This window comes from Clarias gariepinus, chromosome 18 (assembly GCF_024256425.1).
Source record: "Clarias gariepinus isolate MV-2021 ecotype Netherlands chromosome 18, CGAR_prim_01v2, whole genome shotgun sequence".
Lineage (NCBI taxonomy): Eukaryota > Metazoa > Chordata > Actinopteri > Siluriformes > Clariidae > Clarias > Clarias gariepinus.
The window spans coordinates 8015340-8037635 of NC_071117.1; the positions used below are offsets into that span (position 1 = coordinate 8015340).

A 22296-nucleotide genomic window follows, 5' to 3' on the forward strand; every position below is an offset into this window, starting at 1 on the left:
CCAAATTCTGAAGTCTTAAATAATTTTATACAAATTTTAAACCGAACAATAATCTTCGACTCCATAAGAAGGTCATAAAGATGTAAATAAATGAATAAATATTAATATAATTGGAGTCTCAAGGTTTCTTCCTATTGCCATCTCAGGGAGTTTTTCCTTGCAACCGTCGCCGTCACCCTTGGCTTGCTCATCAGAGACATTTCATTCATCATTCATTCATTCATCTCATTACTTTTTAGACACTTTTTTTTCACACATACACAAAAAAATATTTTTTAATTTCTTTCATTTTTGTGAAGCTGCTTTAAGACAATGATCATTGTTAAAAGCGCTATATAAATGAAATTGAATTGAATTTAAGGACGTTTTTAAAATCTTGTTCGAATGGCACAAATGAGCATGAATATGGCACCAGTCACTCAGCAGATTCTTTTTCAAAACATCATTGGCCTGGCAGGTTGACATCTCTGCCTCCAGCTGACTCTGTCTCCTCGACTTCCATCAGGGAGACTTGAAAGAAACAACAGTTAAGGATTATTCATTTCTAAAAACACAACACTGTTAAAACACTCCCGATCACTTACGGTATAAGAAAAGCATATAATGTTTTACAAGTAAACCAGGACACACATACTGAGATACATACAGTTCATGACGGCACTTGATTACATGATCTGGCGGGTCAGAATTGTTGGCCCCTGGCTGAGCAGCGGACTCCCCAGCCATCTGCTCTTTCTTGCCTGTCTCAGCCGGGCAACTCTGCGAGATAACACAATCTGGCTTTAGCTATGTCCACACACACGTTCAGACAATTTTAGAAACTATTTGGCAGCGCATTAAAATTTGTAAAAGATACAATCAGGCATGATTTTTAACAAAAAGCTAAGTTTACTTTCAGTACCTCCTTATTGTCCTCAGTTATCTGCTTGCTAGGTTTGCCGCTTAAGTGCCACTTTGTGTTGGTCCATTACATAAAATCCCAATAAAATGCGTTTACATTCGTGGTTGCAACACGATATTGTTTTTGCAAGGCACTCTACAACTTGAATAACTGAATCAATTTTAGTTCATGTAAGTAGATATAGCCTGTCAACCAAGTCATCATGCAGCATAAACATCCAACTCATTGTTTTTGACCCGGAGGATGACCTGAGCTTCTTGGTCTCACTAACGCACACAAGCTTTTTCTCACCAGTTTGTCACCCTCCATATGAGTATCCCAAAGCAGGGTCTTCACTTTCTGCAATGTGTCCCGCAGTGCCCTCACTTGGTCAGAATTCTCAGTGGACTCTGGAGCTGTCTGGTGTTTCTCAAGAGCTTCAGCCAAGGAGGTCTGGAAGTACAGCAACTAATGAATACTGGGCTTGTTTGGTTCCACACACACATTCATACCAATTTAAAAACTCAAAGTCTAAAACATTGGGTAAAAAAGGGAACTTCATTTAAATAATGAGTAAACACAAACACAATCACACACACAGAGAGTTTATCGACAGAGTCAGGTTCATGATAAACGAGTTTACCTTCAGTAACTCCTCCCTGTGAAACAGAGTTTTCTTCAGCTCATTGATTTCCACCTGGAGTTTGCTGGAAGCCTCTCGCTCTTGCTCACACTCCTAACAATCATATTCAGGCAAAGATGTTGAGCCAAAAAGATATTAAAACAACTTCAACTTCAATTCCCACCCATCATTGAGACGCTCTCCAATCAGGGCTATACCTACCAGTCACGGACAGCACTATCTGCTGAGCCGCGATTGATGTGAGAGCGCAGAGTGCCTCCCATCCCTACCCTCCTCAGCCAATCAGCTCTCTCCAACTTCAACCCCCAAACACCCATCCACACCCCCAACCCCCCACCCCCAAGTCGGGAAGGCTACAGCATCACCCGATAATTGAACTCAAAATCTATGGATGATAGGGCGAGCACTTTACCACTGCGCCGCTTGGGGGCCAAGTCCTCATATTTCTTATAAAAAGCTGCATAATGCAAGCTTTTTTTTACTTACAGCATGCAAATGGTCACAATCCATTTGACTCTCACAGAGCAGGGTCCCCACATCCCTCAATGTGTCTTGCAGTGCCTTTACTTGATCTGTTAGGTCAGAATTCCTGGCCTCCAGCTGAGTGATGGACACTGAAGCCATCTGGTGTTTCTCATGGGCTTCTGCAATGGAAATCTGAAAATACAACATGTAATGTGTTGTTACATACATATAGCAGAAAGACAAAATTTAAACAAATTATTAGTAAATAGACGTAAAAAGAGGCAGCACAGTGGTGTAGTGGTTAGCACAGCCGCCTTGCACCTCTAGAGTTCAATTCCCAGCCAGGTTCGATTCCCATTTTTTGCATGTTTGCATGTTCTCCCCATGCTTGGTGGGTTTCCTTTGGGTACTCCGGTTTCCTTTCACAGTCCAAAGACATGTAGGTTAGGCTAATTGGCATTCCCAAATTGTTTAGAGTGTGTGAATATGTGTGTCCTGCGATGGATTGGCAACCTGTCCAGGGTGTACCACTGCTTCGTGCCCTAAGCCTCCTGGGATAGACTTCAGGTTCCCCTGATGCAGAATACAGGTTAAAGCGGTATAGGCAGTAAGTGAGTGAGTGTGTGTGTGTGTGTGTGTGTGTGTGTGTGTGTGTGTGTGTGTGTGTGTGTGTGTGCCCTGCGATAGATTGGCACCATATCCAAGACCTATCCCGCCTTGTACCCTAAGTCTCCTGAGATAGGCAGAGCAGTTGTAGATTAATGTAATGCAAAGTTTACCTTCAGTAACTCCTTGTATATCAGAGTCATCCTTAACTCATTGTTTCCTGGAGGACAAGGTGAGCTTCCCAACCTCACACAAGGCCAAAGAGGTACAAGAGGTACAGCTTATAATTTGGCATCTCCATGGGTTTTAAATAAGCATACGCACATAGAGAGCAAGAGAGAGAGAGAGCGTTCACTCACTCATCATCTATAGTATACCGCCTTATCCTGTATATAGGGTCACAGGGCCTGGAGCCTATCCCAAGAGACTTAAGGCACGAGTTGGGGTACCCCCTTTATTCCTGGATGGGGTGCCAATCCATCACAGGGTATACACATACATTGGCACACTCAAATTCTAACCGTGGGAGGAAACTAGAGGAAATCGACCAAGCACAGGGAGAACATGCAAACTTCATGGACACTGACTCCGTGGTGGGAATAGAACTCGGACCCTGGAGGTGCACGGCGACAGTGCCACTAAGCTACCTGATTGGTCACGAAAAGAGACAAACGTTCCTAAGAAACTAAGTTTACCTTTAGATTTTTCTTCAACTTATTGTTCTGTGCCTGGAGGATATGGCGAACCTCTCGCGCTTGTTCACACTCCTAAAACACCCACGGGCAAAAGATGTTTAACCTCATGTGCTTAATTGTTACGTATACAGTGGACATTTCCCTTTATTAAAAACACTAGCTGCTTGAAAATATAATAAATAAAATCTGTGTACTGTAGGTACATGTAGCCTCTTGTTCAAGTCATCATATTTTCAAAGATGCAAGTTGTTTTTTACTTACAGCTACTAGATAGTCACGCTCCGCTTGAGTCTGACAGAGCAGGGTCCCCACATTTTGCAAAGTGTCTCGCAGTGTCTTCACTTGATCCGTCAGGTCAGAATTCTTGGCCTCCAGCTGAGTAATGGACTCTGAAGCCTTCTGGTGTTTCTCATGGGCTTCAGCCAGGGAAATCTAGAAGTACAACAGGTAATGTGTATTTGATTTATTTTGTAATACACATACATTCATAAACTTTTAAATAACTTTGTACACCACTACATTTTAAAGTAGTGCGTAAAGTTGATAAGCAGTTGTGTGGCCAGATGTGGCCTGTTCCCTCATTACTCCATGACTTATCAAGCAGATAAAAGCCCTGCATGTGTTTCTGAATGTTAGATTTGCATTGGGTAGCTGTTCACTAGAACTCAACAACGTGAAGTCCGAAGCAGTGTCTAGGAAAGTGAGGTTAGACTGGAAAAAAATCTAAATAAACCCATCAGAGAGATAACAAAAACACTGGAAATGGTCAATACAACATTTAGAAACAAGGAATTAACTGTCAAGCTCAGCAACAGCAGAAGGCCTGGAAGACCATGAGTCAGTCTATAGTGAAGAAATACCCTTTCAGAACATCTAGCCCAGTCAAGGACACACTTAAAGTAGGCATGTCATTGTCAAAGTCAAGAGACAGCTTTATGCTAAACATAGCATTTGGCATCTCCATGGGTTTTAGACTTCAGGGAGTCATTGACTACAAATGATTTTTACCCAAGTATTAGAGGTAAAGCTTATGTTTGTAATTATGTAGGTTTGTTCTGCTGTAATTCCTAAATGGTTCCGGTCATGCATTTCTGACACCTTTTATTGAATTAAAGAATTCAATGTGGTGGTATTTAGAGGCTTTAGCAATTTAACCACAAAATATTAATAACGAATTGTGTACCTTAACATATAAGGTTTAATCTGCAATATTATATATGTAGGGAACAGTATAGTGCAAAATGTATCCTTGCACCCAATAAAGGGACTGCTGACTTGTGAGCTGGGCCACCAAGGCCTCAGTATGACCTTTACAGAGCAGATGCATCCCGCTGTAGGACGGGAGAGCATGGACAAGCTGTCCAATTAAGTGAGTTATGTTTCCTTTAGCAATAGGATGAACATGTATGGGAGCATTGCGTTGGTGGGAACAGTATGTTGAAATGTCATGTAAACGTATATAAGCACGCATCTTAAAAAAAACAAGAGCTTTTCCTTCTAGTGTTCCACCAGCAACATCAAAATATAATTTTGATTTTGTTGTTCAAGTCATCATGAACCTTGAACATCCATAAGTTTCTAAATGTTCGTAAAGGATCTGCTGGATGCAAGGTTTTTCTTACTTACGTTGTTTAGATCATCACACTCCTTTTGACTTTCACAGAGCAGGGTTCCTATGTTCTGCAGTGAGTCCTGCATTGTCTTTACTTGGTCCATCAGCTCAAACTTCTCCGTCTCCAGCTGAGCAACAGACTTTTTATGTTTTTTGTTAGCATCTGCCAGAGACACCTACATGGACAACATAATGTCTATACATTCAGACACTTTAAAATACTTGAGGTTATGTATCCCATAACCCATTTTCTAATAACATAAGTGAGATGCCCCACTATTGGGAAGGCCCCATCTCAATGTTATTCTCATAAGCCATCAATGGTAAAAGAGTGGAGCCCACTGTCCCTCTGTAAAAGGGACTGATGCAGCATCATGTGTCATTCAAGATTAGCCCCCTTCTTCCACGCTTTAGACAGGGTAAAAGTCATCATTCATGTTGTCAGAGAATAGGGGTATGGGATAAGGAACTTCAAGTTCACTTTAAAACATTCAATTGGTGCAGATGCTTGTGCTCAGGGGCAGAAAGGGGGGGGGGGATAAACCCCTAAGTTTCCCTAACTGCAAGGGGGCGCACCTGCACCTGCATGATGGGTTCTTGGGCATGAATATCCAGATTTGGCACTAGAAGTATGACACTAGAATTCAGGTGCACTAAGTGCATGAATGCAACTGATTAGTTTTACTGAAGCTTGCACCAACAGCAGGACCTTTTCAAAAGACAGCATCTTTATATCCACCTGTTGTAGGGGCTCAAATGGCATCTGAGAGACAGCATCCAGCACTAGTGATAAATCCCTTGAAGGGGCAATCGGCTTGGACGCTGGGAGGAGTCTGTGTGTTCCTCTAATAAACTGGGAGATTAGATGGAGTCAGCTCACTGATCCATCCTCAAGCCCCAAGCTGATATCACTGCCAGATACACATTAATAGAGAAAAGACCTGGCCTTTATCTACTAACTCTTAAACAAACAAGAGAATCACTGCACACACACTGAACACTTGAATGATGTAACCTAAAACTGCGGACGCAATTCCTTGGTCCTTCACCACATGCATTCATGCAAAGACTTTGTGGTAGGTGCTCTGGCACTTTGAATAGTATCAATGACACTCTGGGGCGCGCCACCACATATAAATTCCACCTTTAACAGACCTAGCCCATACAATACTCACTGTCCTGCCCTCCTGAGTGGCTCCCTAGCCCCTGGGGCTTGCATACACAGTAACCAATGTCCTGTAAGTAACAAGGCCACTTGGTATTCCTTGTGAAAGGAACATGGGATTTCTTAGGTAACACAATGCTGCAAAGCAACATAGCGAGGCTGAAAAGCAATGCCACTGATTGCTGAAATTCTCTCATATGCAACCTGCTCAGTGGGATCACCACAAGCAAAGATGCGATTTATCCCATGAACTGAAGGCAGTGTCTAAATGGGCTGTCTTTGCCCACTGGGACGAGAGAGATTGATGCATTCTGAGTAACGCAAAAAGAGGATCTTGAATGAAGCATGACCCTGCAACAATCCCTTTTATCGAGGGAAAGGAGGCATCGCATGGACTCAAGCATCACAACTGCCATCCAGTTAATGCTGGAATATGACATAGAGGTGTCTAAGGATAATCTCTTAATAACACTGTGATGAATGTTTGAAGGAAAACTAACTAACTAATGAGAATATCCTAAATTGTATGGGTGTTGAAGAAAACAGTGAACAAATTGTGAGTTAACACGTATACACATGCACACAAAGAAAAAGAGTATTTCTTTCATAAGAACAAGGCTAACCCTCAGCAACTCTTTCTTGTGCATCAGCTCATTGATTTCTGCTTGGAGGATGATGTCAGCCTCTCGCGCCTGCTCACACTCCTAAAACACATACACGAGGGGAAAAGAAGTTAAAACGTAAGCGTACAATGTTCGCATATAGACATTGAGACAACTGGAGGTATGTACATACAGACGATTTTATTCAGTAAAGAAACCAGCAACTTCAAAATGTAATCTTCATTTTGTTTACGTACATATAGAAGGTCGTCATGTCCCAATCATCATGCAGCATGGGCATCCAAAGGTTTCCTAAATGTTTGTAAAGGACCTGCTTGATGCAAGCTTTTTATGCAAGCACTTACATTGTTCAGATCATCACACTCTCTTTGACTCTCACAGAGCAGGAGTCCCATGTGCTGCACTGAGTCTTGCAATGTCTTCAGTTGGTCGGTCAGGTCAGACTTTTCTGCCTTCAGCTCAGCGATGGACCTTTTATGTTTTTCCTTTACCTACAGTAAATAGACAACAATTAAGGTGTACTGGCTTTGTGTTCGCATATGCAGTAAAAAAAAGGAAAAGTTTACCCTCAGTAACTCCTTGTGAAACGTAATCTCCTTCATCTCATCTCTCTGTGCCTGGAGGATCCTGTGAGCGTCACGTTCTCGTTTACATGCCTAAAACACACACATGGGGTGAAAGAGGTTTAAACATGAGTGCTTAATTTTCACATATACAGTAAGACACTTCTTCTCAGTACAAATGCCATCATGCATAGTGTCCACTGTACAAGCCTCTGGAGACAGTGTTATGATCTGTGGTTGCTTCAGTTGCTCAGGTCTAGACTCAGCAACGTTATGGGGCAATAAAATGAATCAGGTGGCTTAGTGGTTGGCACTGTTGCCATGCACCTCCAGGCCTTGGGCTCGATTCCCGCGTTAGGTCTATGTGCATGGAGTTTCATGTTTTACCTATTCCCTGATGGCACAACCATATTGCAGGACTCGAGATTTGAAAGGGAAATATTTTCTCAATTTGTAGCATAATAAAATCAAAACACAAAAATCTCCTCATACTTTTAAAGAGGGTGCTTAATACAAGATTCAACAAGACCTTCTTGTTTTCTTGACTTACATGCTTTAGAACGTCACACTCTCTTTGACTCGTACAGAGCAGGGTCCCCAAGTTCTGCACTGAGTCTTGCAGTGTCTTTACTTTGCCTGCCAGTTTGAACTTCTCTGCCTTCAGCTGAGCAATGGACTTTTTATGTTTCTTATCAGCATCTGCCAGAGAGACCTAAAGAGGCAATTAAGGTTCATTGGTTGTATTCAATTCTACGCACTCATTCAGACAATTAGAAAAAAATGAACTAATAGCTCATGATAAGAGCCTAAAATGTACTTTAATAAATTGTGACACACACACACACAGTTTACTCCAGCAATTTTAGCTTAATGAAAAGTAACAGTTACTTTTAATAACACCTCCTTTTGCATCAAAGTCCTCATCAAAGTCATCAAAGTCCTGCGTCTGGAGGATGCTGTGAGCCTCACTGTAAGAGCCCTATTTCATTTTTACGATTCTGTTCACTGTAAACCCGAATAAGTTGGCAAAACTCAAAAAATTTGAGGTAATCAGTTACATAAATTTTTTTAAGTAATGATGTTTCCAGTTTTAAGTAAATGGAACTATGAGTTTTTGAGTTTGTTGTACCGATTTTTTTAGTTGTTGCAAATCAAATAAATTGTTGTTGGTCTTTCGGCTGCTCCCGGCAATGGGTCGCTACAGCAGACAATCCGTCCCGCACACAAGCTTGGCACAGGTTTTACACCAGATGCCCTTCCTGACGTAACCATTCCATTTTATCTGGTCTTGGGACTTTCACATGGCAGGTGAAACACCTACCACTGAGCCACTAGTGCCCCATTGCCCTGATGACGTCAGACACAAAATCGCTAGTCTGAAAGATTTTAAGTTGGTGGAACTTTAAGGTGACAGTTACTGTTACTTAAGTACTTAAAAGATACATAAAATAAAATTTGTTCAGCTAACTTGAAAAGTATAATTTCTACAAACTCAGAAATACCAAAAAGTTCTAAATACTCATAAAGGTCTATTAATTTGAACTAATTGTAATTATTTAAGTTAACAGTACTCAATATGTTTAATTACTTTGAGCATTAGGGTTAACATTGTTGTTGTGTTTATTTAAATTTTAGTAGTTAAGCATTCACTTATAATCGTAAGTTGTTGTGTGACATCATTCCATAACTGCGTAGTTGCATGATTATTACGCACAGTCGCTAAGATGCGGAAGTTTTGAAGAACACAAGCTTTTGACCGTAATCTAACAAAGCCATGACTGGAAATACCTTTTCATCGAGATACAACAAATAAGTTGTTGTAACCATAGTGGATATATGCGATAAAACTGTAAGAAGTGTTGAACTTTTGATGTTAAAAATAAAACGAAGGAAACAAAGGAATTCATGGACGTCTGAGTCGTGAGTAAACAAGTTCAATAAGGAAGATACACGTCAGAACTTGTGGAATAACATGCCCATACACTCACGTTCTTTCTCACACCCCTAAACACACATTAGTCAAAAGTTATCATTTAAATTTTGAGTGCATGTCTAATGTTCAAATGGGCAATTTTTGCTTAGTTAAAAAAAAAAAAAAAAAACTTAAAAGTAGGAAAAAAGTCACATACCTTGCTTTTCATGTCACAATTTCTGCATGTTTCGCAGGGATGTTCCTCCAACTTTCTCACTCTGTTCTCCAGCTGATGTATCGACACCACAAGATTATGTATCGTCTTCTCAGCCTCATTCACAGAATTCTGGAAATGATGGTGAAAACATTGTTGGCATAAAGTTTTAAAGTTTATAAGTACTTTGTCATACCATGGTGCCATGAGGGCCATGATATCATTTAAATTAATTGAAAATTACACGTGTTAGGATTACTGTGTATGATTACTGTAGACTGGTGTTTTTTCTTCCTACCCTGCCAAATTTTATTAACATTAGCAAAAAACTATAGTTATATCAGTCTGTGCTACCTTAACAGTATCTCCTACCTATAGTTTTAAATAGTCATAGCACTGCAAAAAATATAGTACAGAGGTAGCATGTCCTGACATACTGGTAGCAATTTATGACATGTTGTTTTAATGTTATCAGAATATAATCTCTATCACGCTAACACTGGTAGCACTTTCTGACATGTTGATTTAACCTTATCTGTCTTATAAGTAACCACACAAATAAAATAAAATCTGCAATAAAACACACAAATGATTTTAAAAAATAATAACGAATACCAAACATAAGCCCACAAATCGCTTGGAGTAGTAGCATGAAAGTATGAATGGGTGGGAGAGATTGATGGGTAGGACGCCGTGGCTCTTGGAAGTTTTTTCAGGATTTCTCTCAAGTGATTGGTTGAAAAAATGTCAATCAATTAGTCATGGTGATGTGAGCTTGTACCAATATAACAGTCTCTGAAATACATTGAGTGCACATTACACTATGGGGTTAAATTAATGAGCAGGACGAACTTACCATGACCTGGTTCTGGGGATCCCCTTTGGCCTGGTTACACACTTGTCCTAAGTTTTAAAATAATAAGAATAGTGTTGTTGTTATTGTTGTTAGACTTTCGGCTGCTCCCATGGAGAAGGACACCATAGCGGACCATCCAATCCACACACAACTTTGCACAGGTTTATGCCGGATGCCCTTCTCGACCCAACCCTCCCATTCTATTCAAGCTTGGTACTGGCATTGAATCCAGTGGCTGGGGTTTGGGTATTGAGTGGGAACTGAACCCAGGCCTTCCACATGGCAGGCAAGAAACCCACCAATGCCCAAAATAATAATAATTATTATAATAATAAGTATAATAATACTAATTATTATGCATCAAACTGTGGGCGCGTCTTAAAACGACCTTGGAGAGAATTTAATCAAAGTTTTGCAGTACTTGGATCTAAGCCATATAAGACACCATAATTGAAAATCTAAATGTTGAGTAAAAGCGATGTTACAGTATGTGTGGGATTTAATGATCTACTTTAAAATAATCTACTAATGCGCTACTGTCTCAATGTAAACAAACACCTGCACCAATAGATATTAATTAGAAAAGATAAAGTGAATATTTTAACTGGGATTAGTTCATATTTACACTTTGGCTGGAATAACAGCGCTGAAGTGGTATAAGTGAATTTTAACACGCCGGAGTCGTTTTAAGACAAAACTTCATCTTTATCCAATCTACTTTTTCCATTTCTCATCTGTGATTCACTCTCCGATTACCGAACAGGGAGTGTTGATGACAAAAGTAGTACAACTAATTCCTCAAACCCTGTATATATATATATAAAATATACATTATATACATTATATACATTATATATAGTATATATATATATATATATATATATATTTTTTATTTTTTTATTTTTTTTTACTACTGTATACACTACTGTTCAAAAGTTTTAGAACACTTGCAAATTTCTTTGTTTTTGTTTACTGATTTATTTTCTACATTCTACAACAATACTGGGGATTTCAAAACTATAAAATAACACATATGGGATTAAGTAATTACGTAACAACAACAAAAACGACAGTTAGTTGTTATTTTAAGACACAGAGGTCGGCCTTATTGTAATAGTTCTTGCAAGAACCGTATTGTCGACTGCATTTGCAAAATCCGTCAAGCACCATAATGAAACTGGCTCTCATGAAGGCCGTCCCAGGAGGGCGAGACCAAAACCTACCTCTGCCTCAGACGAGAAGTTCATTTAGAGTTATCAGCCTGAAAAATGACCAATTAACAACCAGCACCTCAGATTAGAGGCGTTATGAAGTCTTTACAGAGCAAAAGTAGCAGACACATCTCACCATTAACTGTTCAAAGGAGATTAATGCATTTTTTGGACGCCTTCAGCCTTTACAATGTAGAAAGAAAGAAAGATCAGGAACCATCATGGAGTTAGAAAGTGTTCTAAAACTTTTGAACAATAGTATATATATATATATATAAAGCGAGAGAGAGGTCATTTGTTTTAAACAGTACATGGCAACACATTAAAAAACACAGTGTTGTACCAGTTGTGTCCATTGGGGGCGCCGTTGGTTTCTTCTCACCGCCTCGTTTAAGGAAGGAATAAACGGCGGCGCCTGAGGCTGCAGTTCCGTCCGCGGTCAGCAGGGGGCGCAGAGGATCACCGACATGCGGAGCGTTTATTAACTTACAGACTCACTGATCTGCTGCTGCGGCGCTCAGGATCCAGTCAGTATCTTTACTCAGCTCCTCTCTCTCTCTCTCTCTCTCTATCTCTCTCAAAGCTCTGTGTTTATTTCGCACACTCCCCCTCTCTGTTACAGAAATATGACGTCACAGAGGGGAGTGAGAAATAAACAGCAGTGCCTTTAATTTAACAACGGATTCGCTCTCAGTGGAGCAATGGAAATGTGGAAGGGTTTAGTACAGTGTGGAGAGAGAGAGAGAGAGAGAGAAAGGGAGAATGTCATAGTGGAAAACACCAAGACAAGTGTCCATCAGTGTCTCTGTCTTGCCACAACTGGGTTTATATCATAATAAACAGTATTTTGTCATAAATTAATTATGGCCATGAGGCTAAATAAAAACAAGTCACTGAGCTGATTAACGCTGTGTTTGGCATCCTGTACGCTTACTGATATTCTTTTGCCTATTTTATATTGTGGGACTTTCGCCTCGCACCTTCAGGGTGCAGGTTCGATTCCCACCTTGGGGTCTGTGTGCATGGAGTTTGCATGTTCTCCCTGTGTTTGGTGGGTTTCCTCCAAGTGCTCCGGTTTCCTCCCACAGTCCAAAGACATGAAGATTAGCGTTCCCTGTCTGCCCGTAGTGTATGAATGAGCGTGTGAGTGTGTGTATGTGTGTGTGCCCTGAGATGGATTTAACCCTGCCTCATGCCCGGGATAGGCTCTGGCCACGGTGACCCTGTACTGTACATACTGTAGGATAAGTGATATATAACAGGAATAAATGCATGAGGATTCCATAAACATTTATATTTCTGTCATTTCCTTTCAGTAACTCTGACTGAACTCCCAGGTTTTAGGTTTGCCCTAATAGGAGTTGCAGCTCGACATGCACCATGGATATTTGGACACTTGGTCTAATAACATGAAGTCCAAACTGTTTTACATCAACAGTAAAAAAAAGAAAAAGGTAAAAATGAACCTTGTGTTCCATCACATTTGTCTCATTTTGGGCTTTGGTGCCCAGTGGTAAGTTTCTCACCTGCCCGGCAGAAGGGTTCAGTTCCCACTCAATGCCCAAACCCCAGCCAGTGGATGCAGTGCCGGTCCCAGGCCCAGATAAAATGGAAGGGTTGCGTCAAGAAGGGCATCCGGTGTGAAACCTGTGCCAAGCTTCTATGTTAAAGCCTAAAGAGTCTACTGAGTATTGATCTGGCACAACATCATGTCACTTGGCACTTAGTCACTTCCCTAGAGTAGGGGACCTACTTATTTAATTTTACTTAGTAAAAGACTTACTAATACTAATACTTAATAGTACCAATACTACTACTACTACTACTACTACTACTAATAATAATAATAATAATAATAATTAAAGTATAAAATACTAGATTCAGGTGTAAAAAATGAATTATACAATTAAAAAAATAGAGAAAATTAACTAAATGGGAAAAAAATCAATGACATTTAGAAAAGGTTTTTGGAATGTAGAATTTGTCCATTATAATATAAAAGTTAACTGTATTCAAATCATTTATTATTTTGGCAAAAAAAAAAAACATTGACGATATTATTTAAAGTGAAAATATAAGATTTATAAATAAAATAAAAAATATAATTTCCAAGTTGCCACTAAAGACTGTACCACAACATAAGTTAAATAAATAATATAATAAATATAAATAAAAATATATATAGTAAACATAATAATAATAATAATATTAATAATTTATTTTAAAAAAATCTTGTTAGGTTGAGCTTGTTACTTGATGAGATGGTACAAGTAATAACCACTAGATGGCAGCACTTTATGACAAAATGATGAGTGAGCCTTTAACCCCTAACTTCCCCTAAACACTTTTATTTATGCCTAACTTTTGACTGATTATTTTAACTTTTTATAAATATCTTCACATAGCTATGTTTCAATGTTCTGTCCCCATTGTCCTTTTTTTTTGTCCTTGCTGCACCCCTGTGAGTTAGTGTGTAGTCTACATCTGAGTGATTAGCAGTAACAAAAGCCACCTGAAGCTCATGAGCTCACACTCACAGGGTCAGGGGTTCAGTGATGAATCATATTCCTGATTATATTAAATCTCATCTTGTCTTTTAAAACAGAAGAGTTGTCACTCTGCTCAAGCACAGGTAAGGGATAAGTTAAAGTCTTCTATGGGTATACTCTCAATGTTCTTTCTATATACTCACTAGATACTCTGTGCATTATTGATAGCTGATAAACACTATATATAGACAAAAGTATTTGCCAAAACCTGGTAGTTATTGAATCCATGTGTTTCAATCAGGTCCAACATCTTTTCTATTTAATAACTTTGTGACCATTGTTAAAAGCGCTATACAAATAAAATTCTATTCAATATCCCTAGTAAAGTTTAATCGTAATGCTTCAGTATACCAAGACATCTTGGACATGGCTATGCTTCTATGCAACTTCGTAGCAACTGTTTGTTGAAGGCCCTTTTCTATTTCAACATGACTGTACTTCAGTGCGCAAAGCAAGGACTATAAAGACATGGTTAGATGAGTTCAGTGTGGAAGAACTTGAGCGGCCCTAACACAGAGCCCTGACATCTACCCCATCGAGCATCTCTGGGATGAACTGGAACGGAGATTGTGAGCCAGGACCTTTGGTTTTAAGGATGTTAAGCCTCTATGATGTTCTGAGACACTGTATTGTGAAGACATTAAGGAACATCACCAACCTCAAAGACGATGATTTGTGTGTGTGTGTGTGTGTGTGTGTGTGTCCTTCAGTTTTTCGGTCTGGTGTAAAGAATGGCATGCAAACAAGAAGGTAAACTGCTCTCATCTCGTCGCAGGACTCATGAGACCTCGGGTATTAAAACCTCAGATTCTGGATTTAAAATGGACTCAACAATGCTTTCAAAATGTAGTTGAAGTTGTTTTTTTATTAGAATATGACAATCATCTTTGAGTGTGTCCCTGTGCTGCATAGTGTTGCTGGTCTTCCAGTTTAGATGATGATGATGATGATGATGATTTAAGATTGAAAGTGTTTCCTTCTTCACAGAGGTCCAGAGCACTCGAGTGTTGCTGCAGGTCAGCTCACTATGCAGCACCGCTTCACACAGGATTCTCAAGGAAGAGATGAACGAGCAGAATAGATCACTTCAGGTGCAGTAATGAGGGAAGGGAACACCAGTAACAGACTTTATTCTAATGCTCGGTCTCCATAGTAATGGCTATGAAGTTTTTACTGTAATGTGACCGTTTCATCCCCAGGAGCAGCTCATGGACAAAGATCAGCACATCACTAAGCTGCAGGATGCACTTCAGTGCGAGAGGGAGAAGGTAAGGAACAAGAATCTTGTGTGTGCGCTCTAGTTTTGAGATCTAAGGTTATTGCATTATGTAATGATTTTAAATAAGCAAGAGTTTTAGTAGTTTTCTTGATTCACCGTATTTGGGTTCTTCAGTCATGTGTGTATTCACATGCACACACGTTGGCGATTCAACCTGTATAAAAAGGTTTAGAGGTTATCTCTTTCCGTTTCATACGTTGGAGGACCAGAAACCAATTTTAGAAAAATGTCTGTCTGTCCATAAAGATTTTGTCCCATCACACACAACTGTCCGGACAGAATTTAATGAAACCTTTGCAGTACTTGGATCTCTGCCTGAAGTTTAATCTGCACCATAAGTGAAATCTAAATGTTGAGTAAAAGTGATGTTACAAACCCGATTTAATAATCTACTTTATAATAATCTACTAATGCGCTACTGTCTCACCTGCACCAGTAGATATTAATTAGAAAAGATAAACTGAATATTTTTACTGGGATTAGTTCATATTTACACCTTGGCCGGAATAACAGCACTGAAGTGGTATAAGTGAATTTTAACACGCTGGAGTCGTTTTATCGGATAAAGAAGAAAATTACCATTTTATTTTTACCATTTATTCTAACTTCATTTCACAAAAATGACATAAATCCATACCTACTTTGTACAGCTGTTTTCTTTTTGTTCTGTATTTCTTCATATATTTTCTATATTGTGCATCAGTTATTATATTTAAACTTTATATATTTTTTCATTCTTCATATTTATTTCTTATTCATAATCTTTTATTGTAAGGTCACGAGCAGTTGTCTAAGCATTTCACTGCATATCGTACTGTGGATGACTGTGGATGTGACAAATAAAATTTGAATCTACTTTTTCCATTTCTCATCTGTGATTCACTCTCCGATTACCGAACAGGGAGTGTATTTGTCTGACCACCAAAGAAGGACAACTTAGTGTAAACAAGGCGTGAGATACTCAACCTTACAGAATGGGATTTCTTAGTATTAATAAGTTAGACAGAGAGTTCTGCTGTACAGAGAGACACACAGACATGGACGTGGGCTTCAACCTCAAATAATATTATTATTATTATTATTATCACTGATTACATGAAGATCAGCAAAGTATTGTTTGCTTTAACATTTTAACTGTTTCTACAAACTTTCATCGTCAATGAGGAACACTTTTTTTATGAAATTTGGTATGACTGAGGGTTAGCAGTAATGAAATTGTTTGTACATTTGTCTTGAATTCGAGTAACATTTACTTAAACAATATTTGTTATTAGTGACTTGAATTTTTAGGAGAATAGTCTTTGATGCTGTTTAGACTGTAGTTTTTATTAGAATAAATATTTTTCTCTCTTACAGAACTCTAAGTTGCTCTCCCGCTGTAACCAGCAGGCGGTTGAGTTAAAGCGGCGAGAGCAGCTCGTCAACAGGATGAGGGAGAAGCTCTCGCAGTTCACAGACAGACACCGAGACCGGGGAGTTTGTACGGAACCCACACAGTTACTTTTGCCCTCTGAATATTACCATGTTTACACTGGAGTTAAAGTACGTGTTTGTTGGTTTTTTTTTTTTTGTTTGTTTTTTTTTCCCAGCTATGGAGATCATGAACGCTCTTCCTAAACCATCAGCTCAGAGGGAGTCGGCACCCCGGAGTGCACGAAATGATGGGAGGTACGGTTACGTGTCCGCCTCTAAACTAAACATTTCAGCTTTTTGAAAAAATGAGACTAGTGGAATGAGAGGAGAACAGATGCAACGAAAATCGCACACACTTAGAACTTTCTATTTAAGGTGAAGTGAAGTTTGACTTGTGAATCATGTTGTCTAATATGTCGTGCAAAGACGGGAACCAGAGCCTGTATGCATAAAACCAAGGTTCCAAAATTTCAATGAATAGCCTATGGATTATTAAAATAAAATAATAAAAAAAAAAATTTGGATAAATCATGTTTAAAATGAATCCTAAGCTAAGAATTGTCTTAACTATTAAAGGAAAGAAATGTCCCGTAGGGGGGACACTAAACTAAATTGTCTGCTATGCACCAGATATGTTTGAGGGAGGGAAAAAAAGTAAAAAATAAATGGCTTATTTCCCTTTTTAATGTTCTTCATAGTTTTATGCATACTGACCTTGATCAAAAATTTTCTTGCTACACATAAAAAACAGAATGGTCCAAACAGAATCCAGTAGAACTTGGGTCCTGGTTTGTTTATCCCTATATTGAGACTTTTTCTTATCCAGATTCCTGGTTTGGGGTCTCTGTAATGTGAACGTGTGTTTTTTTTTTTTTTTTCTCTTTGAAGAAAAGAGGAGGCGCTGCAGTTAATGCTGGAGAGGAGGGAAGCTGAGCTCCGGGAGGCCATGAAGCTGCGACACAGCCTCACCACGCTACTGCACACGCTCAGAACCGACATGCAGCAGGTGATTATACAGTCACATTAGACGTATCTTTATGGGATCGCTGGGGTGGTTTCAATTCATTAGGTGGCACAGTGGTATAGCGGTTTGAGTCCTGCCTCAAGGGTGTGTGTGGAGTTTGCATGTTGTCCATGTGCTTGGTGAAACAAGTTTCCTCCAACAGTTCAAAGCAGACATGCAGAGTAGGCTAACTGCCATTTTCCAATTGCTCAAGGTGTTTGAGATCATCTAGGGTGTAGCCCACTAAGTGCCCGAGTCCCCTGGTACAGACAAGTTGACTCACTTTCTTTGTACTTTGCATTTAGTTTTTTAAATGAAGACAATTTTACTAGTGTTGCAAATTTGTGCCTTCTCAAAGACATTTTCACACTTAAATATGTAAAATGAGTCAAGACTAATTTGGTCTTGGGAGCATGATGGCTTAGTGGTTAGCATTGTGGCCTCACACCTCCACGGTCCGGGTTCAGGTCCTGCCTTGGGTCTGTGTGCATGGAGTTTGCATGTTCTGGTGTCCCCAAATTGTACCCTGCCTCATGCCCCGAGTCCCCTGTGATGGACACCAGGTCCACCACGACCCTGTACACAGGATAAAGCAGTATGAGTGAGTAATTTGATGTCCATGTTGTTCATCTTCAGTTACACCAAGCATCATTGTATAAATGACTCTCGCTATCGTTTGGTACACAACCTGGGTGCTTGCATTCATGTGAAACTAACAGAGAGTGCAGGTGTCGCTTTCTCTCAGAACCTCTGCTTGTTTCTACATTGGTCAGACGCTAAAGGAGATCCTGGACCCCGAGGTGGAGAAGACGGACACGAGCAGGCTGGTCCAATCAGAGCAGTCGCTTGGTGATCATGTGACGGGGGGCGTGTTCCTGGAGTGGACGCACGTGCAGAAGAAGCTGAGGGAGCTGCAGTCGCAAAGTGTGTGTGGGTGGGGTTGTGTTTAAGTATAGAGCAGAAACGAGCTTTTCTTGAATAGCAACTGAGTAAAGTAAGTGTGGTGTGTGTGTGTGTGTGTGTGTGTAGGCCCAGCTGCAGTAGGAACAGACCAGGAGAAACTCCTGGCTCAGCTTGAAGAAGAGCTGGAGCAGAGCAGAGAGCTGGTCCGAGTACAGCAGCAGCTACTGCAGGTCCTGATGTGACGTTTAAAATCATTCACACTCTGACCAAAACACTTGTTTTTTTTTTTTTCTATTATTTTATTAAGAACGGGCGGATCAGATATTGTATGACTTTTTGCCTTTGCTTAGCACCGCTTCTGGAAACAGCTACTAAAACTAAAAGTGAGGCCTCCTTCTCCTGAGCCTCAAAAATTAGAGCCGCCTATGGTCCTGTCCACACGGAGACGCGTTTCGCTGTATACGTATAATTTTTTAAATCATATTGGCATTTCGTCCGCACGGATCAGGCGTTTTAGGAGACTGAAACCGCTATTTTTTTTTTAAACCGGGTCCCAAAGTGGATAAATCTGAAAACGACACCCTTGCGTCTTCGTGTGTACGGCCAATCCGTATATTTTGTTAACGATGATGTCATCACATCACGTGTCTGCTGCGTCACACGTAACAGCAACAACAATAATGGCGGACTACATGATTGTGTTCGTGTTGCTACAAAGCCTACTAGCTTTATTACAGCAAAATCTATTGCTTCTATGCAACTGTTATGAGCAACAAGCGATAATGGACAACACCATCTTGGTTCATATACTTATGCGCATGCTCAAAGTCTTCTTCTCCGTGTATAGTGTATCTCTATGGCCGAATTACAGCGCCCCATACTGGTCTGGCATATATACTACACCGTTTCCCATGATTTCGTGTGTACGCAGATATTTCTTGAGACGACGCCGTGTTCACGGAAAAAAATGATGGGATAGGGAACGCACCGGCTTCGTGTGGACTAACCCTAAATGCTCGCCGTCTTCCAGAGCAAAACCCCAACCAGATTTCTGGCTTAAATCTCATTTATTGCTTTAAAAAAAGCTTGCTCAAATGACACGTGTTTTTAACGGTTATGTCACAAGCAAAGACGTATCTCTGCATATGCATGCCATTTTAAGGAAGGTGAACGTTTCTTAAAGAGTCATTACTGGTGACGAGACGCTGATTCATCACTACGAGTCTGAGAGTAAACGGCAGAGTATGGAATGGAAACCTCCTCAATCACCGGCCGCGAAAAAGTTAAAGGGCCAGAAGTATTGGAACATTATCAGGAAAAAGGGTCAACAATCATCAGTGTGAGTTACAGCGAGACACTGATTGAAGAGCTGAAGGCTAAACTTGGGGTAACTGTTTTGTTCAGCTAATTGGATTTTCATCAATATGACACCTTTAATTAGGTTTTTATTGGTTAATTTCATCATTTGCACATAAATGATCCAAGTGTTCCTCACTAATGTGGGAGTTTGATGAATAAGTTGTGACTGTGATTAGGAGACGGAGATGTAAGTCTGAGTCGTTTGTTGGTTCCAACTCCACATCTGTCCACCAAATTATTTAAACAGAATTTCACTTTTCACACTGTAATATACGGCAAGTGTATAAAGTCATGACTGCCAGACTCTCTCTCTCTTTCTATAGGACAGTGTATCCGCTCCTCTCCCAGACCCTCTGATCGACTCCTACTACCTGGAGGAGTGGGAGCGGCTTCAGGACAAGTGGACCGAGTTCAACAGGCAGTGCCGAAGCTTCCAGCAGGAGAGGCAGGCCTTCACCGACGCCGCGATCCGACTGGGCCGAGAGGTGAGAAGAGAGAGGGGTTACAGTGAGGGCTGGTGAACCTAGTGACGGCCTCACACCCCTACATCTGATCATGTCCTCACCTAAGTCCTCACCCATTTTGTTTGTCGTGTGTGTGTGTTCTGCAGAGATGCGAGTTTGAGCAGCAGAAGGCGTCTCTGTTGAAGCAGCAGTTCCTCAGCACATCTCCAGTTATAAAGACTTCACGCTCCAACAGGAGAGAGAGCACAGCGCTCAGTGACATACGTATGCACCACACACACTTTTTTTTTTTCCTCTTTCTCACACACACGTGCATGTTATCCTTAACTCAACAACACCTGTGTGTGTGTGAGAGGTAGGAACGATGGCTCCAGATCGTCTCTCTCTCTCGCCCTGTGTCACTCCATCCCCTGAGGGGTCAGAGGTCGCGCCTTGGTCAGGTCAGAACACGGTTATGACCCCCAACACCCCTGAGCTCTACTGTGTACTACAACTGCCAGTTTATTGCCGGTGATTACCCCTCCCCCTCAACACACACACACACACACACACACATTTTCAACTTGTTTTTCCTTTTTCATCCTCTCTGAATCTTCTCTCTCTCTCTCACACACTCAGGGAAAGTGCGAGTCCACCAGCTGAGACTTGGGTGAAGGAGACACGGAGAGGTGACTTCAGTCTGGACAAGCAAAACGTAGACAACTGGACCTTTTAAGTGTGTGTGTGTGTGAAAATTATGGTGCATTCTGACTAAATAAAGTCATTGAAAGTCATTGAGTTTTGAATCTTTGATCCTTTTTACAGCATTGATAATCCTACGACAGCCTCCGTTGTAACCGCGTGTGTGTGAGATCAGTGAATGTTTGTCTCATTTGAGTATTTTCCTTCTCCATCACACCCACTTCTGATCAGGACGAGCTCTGTGAGACTCTTTTATCTCTTTGTACACAGTGTTGGTCTCAACCCTAACCTTCTATCTCTTCACACTCCTTTAGATCCCCCCCCGCCCCACTTACCCCTTCACACCTCCACCACTCACAATAATGCAGACTCTGATGAGAGAGACGCTGTGTCTCTGCCCAGTTTATGGCACTGTCCTGAACAATTCACCCCCTGATATCCAGACACCTTCACTGTGCTCTGATCAGAACCTCCCGACAGGAAGTGTGTGAGTCTTGGAAAGCTTGCTAACATCCTGGTGCATACATCATATATTGTTCCCCTCACAATCAACAGTGTAGCTGTTCAAATCTTCAAAGCTTTTTATTTCTACATTGCTGCGCTCAATTTGTTGCTAAGAGTCCTGGCGTGTTCACATTTCGCGCTTTTTTTTTTTTTTTTTTTCAGGAACAAAAAATCATAAGCGACTCCCTCACATGCCTTCCTACCTGTTGTATAGGTCAGAGGGTGAGACTGGTGTGTGTGCGCTACGGGCACATGGAGATGAGATTTTGGAGTTCAGCGGCATTTCTGTGTTCAGATACGATTAGCTTCCATATCTGATTTGATCCTCGCCCGAGTGTGCTGTATTTGTCCTCCTGAACGGGTTGTCGTGTGTACGGTTCCAGAGCCAGGAACAATTGTGTTCTCGCTGATCAGAATGAACCAGACTGCATTAAATTAGCATTTAATACAGAGTGATGAGGTGGCGGTCTCTGTTTTTAGTTTATCATTTATTGTTTTACTGTTTTATTAGCTTATTTTATACAATGAGGGTAAACTTTATTATTATTTTTTTATTTTATTTTAGTTTTATTTGCATTTGGGTTTTATTTCAGGATTGTGCTGTTTTTTTCGCACTGTCGCCCTGCACCTCCAGAGTCCAGGTTTGATTCCTGACTCCGTGTACATGGAGTTTGCATGATCTCCCGTGCTTGGTGG

At 40.5% G+C, this 22296-nt stretch overlaps 2 protein-coding genes across 4 annotated transcripts; one reads left to right on the plus strand and one right to left on the minus strand.

Moving 5' to 3' along the window:
- Window positions 1-375: 375 nt before the first annotated feature.
- LOC128507021 (myosin-13-like) lies at window positions 376-11929 on the minus strand. The gene is made up of 15 exons (XM_053477641.1): window positions 11789-11929; window positions 10235-10281; window positions 9382-9510; window positions 7803-7964; window positions 7256-7345; window positions 7034-7180; window positions 6690-6770; window positions 4916-5077; window positions 3551-3721; window positions 3290-3361; window positions 2010-2180; window positions 1524-1616; window positions 1193-1333; window positions 647-759; window positions 376-510 (listed from the first exon to the last, which is right to left on the minus strand). Exons 1-15 carry the CDS (start codon window positions 11799-11801, stop codon window positions 435-437), a joined length of 1668 nt encoding a protein of 555 aa, XP_053333616.1. The 5' UTR covers window positions 11802-11929; the 3' UTR covers window positions 376-434.
- A 2080-nt stretch (window positions 11930-14009) lies between these two features.
- Window positions 14010-21188, plus strand: si:ch211-286b5.4 (afadin- and alpha-actinin-binding protein B). 3 transcript variants are annotated; one of them, XM_053477492.1, is made up of 13 exons: window positions 14021-14077; window positions 14705-14786; window positions 14982-15085; window positions 15194-15262; window positions 16630-16753; window positions 16863-16941; window positions 17575-17692; window positions 18463-18613; window positions 18719-18822; window positions 20275-20436; window positions 20562-20679; window positions 20769-20925; window positions 21034-21188. In XM_053477492.1, the coding sequence occupies exons 2-13, from the start codon at window positions 14726-14728 to the stop codon at window positions 21128-21130; spliced, it is 1344 nt and encodes a 447-aa protein (XP_053333467.1). In that variant the 5' UTR covers window positions 14021-14077; window positions 14705-14725; the 3' UTR covers window positions 21131-21188. The 3 variants fall into 3 exon arrangements, with proteins under 3 accessions (XP_053333469.1, XP_053333467.1, XP_053333468.1); XM_053477493.1 differs by having other exon boundaries at window positions 14025-14077; window positions 20775-20925; XM_053477494.1 differs by lacking the exon at window positions 21034-21188 and having other exon boundaries at window positions 14010-14077; window positions 20771-20915.
- The last annotated feature ends 1108 nt before the right edge of the window (window positions 21189-22296 follow it).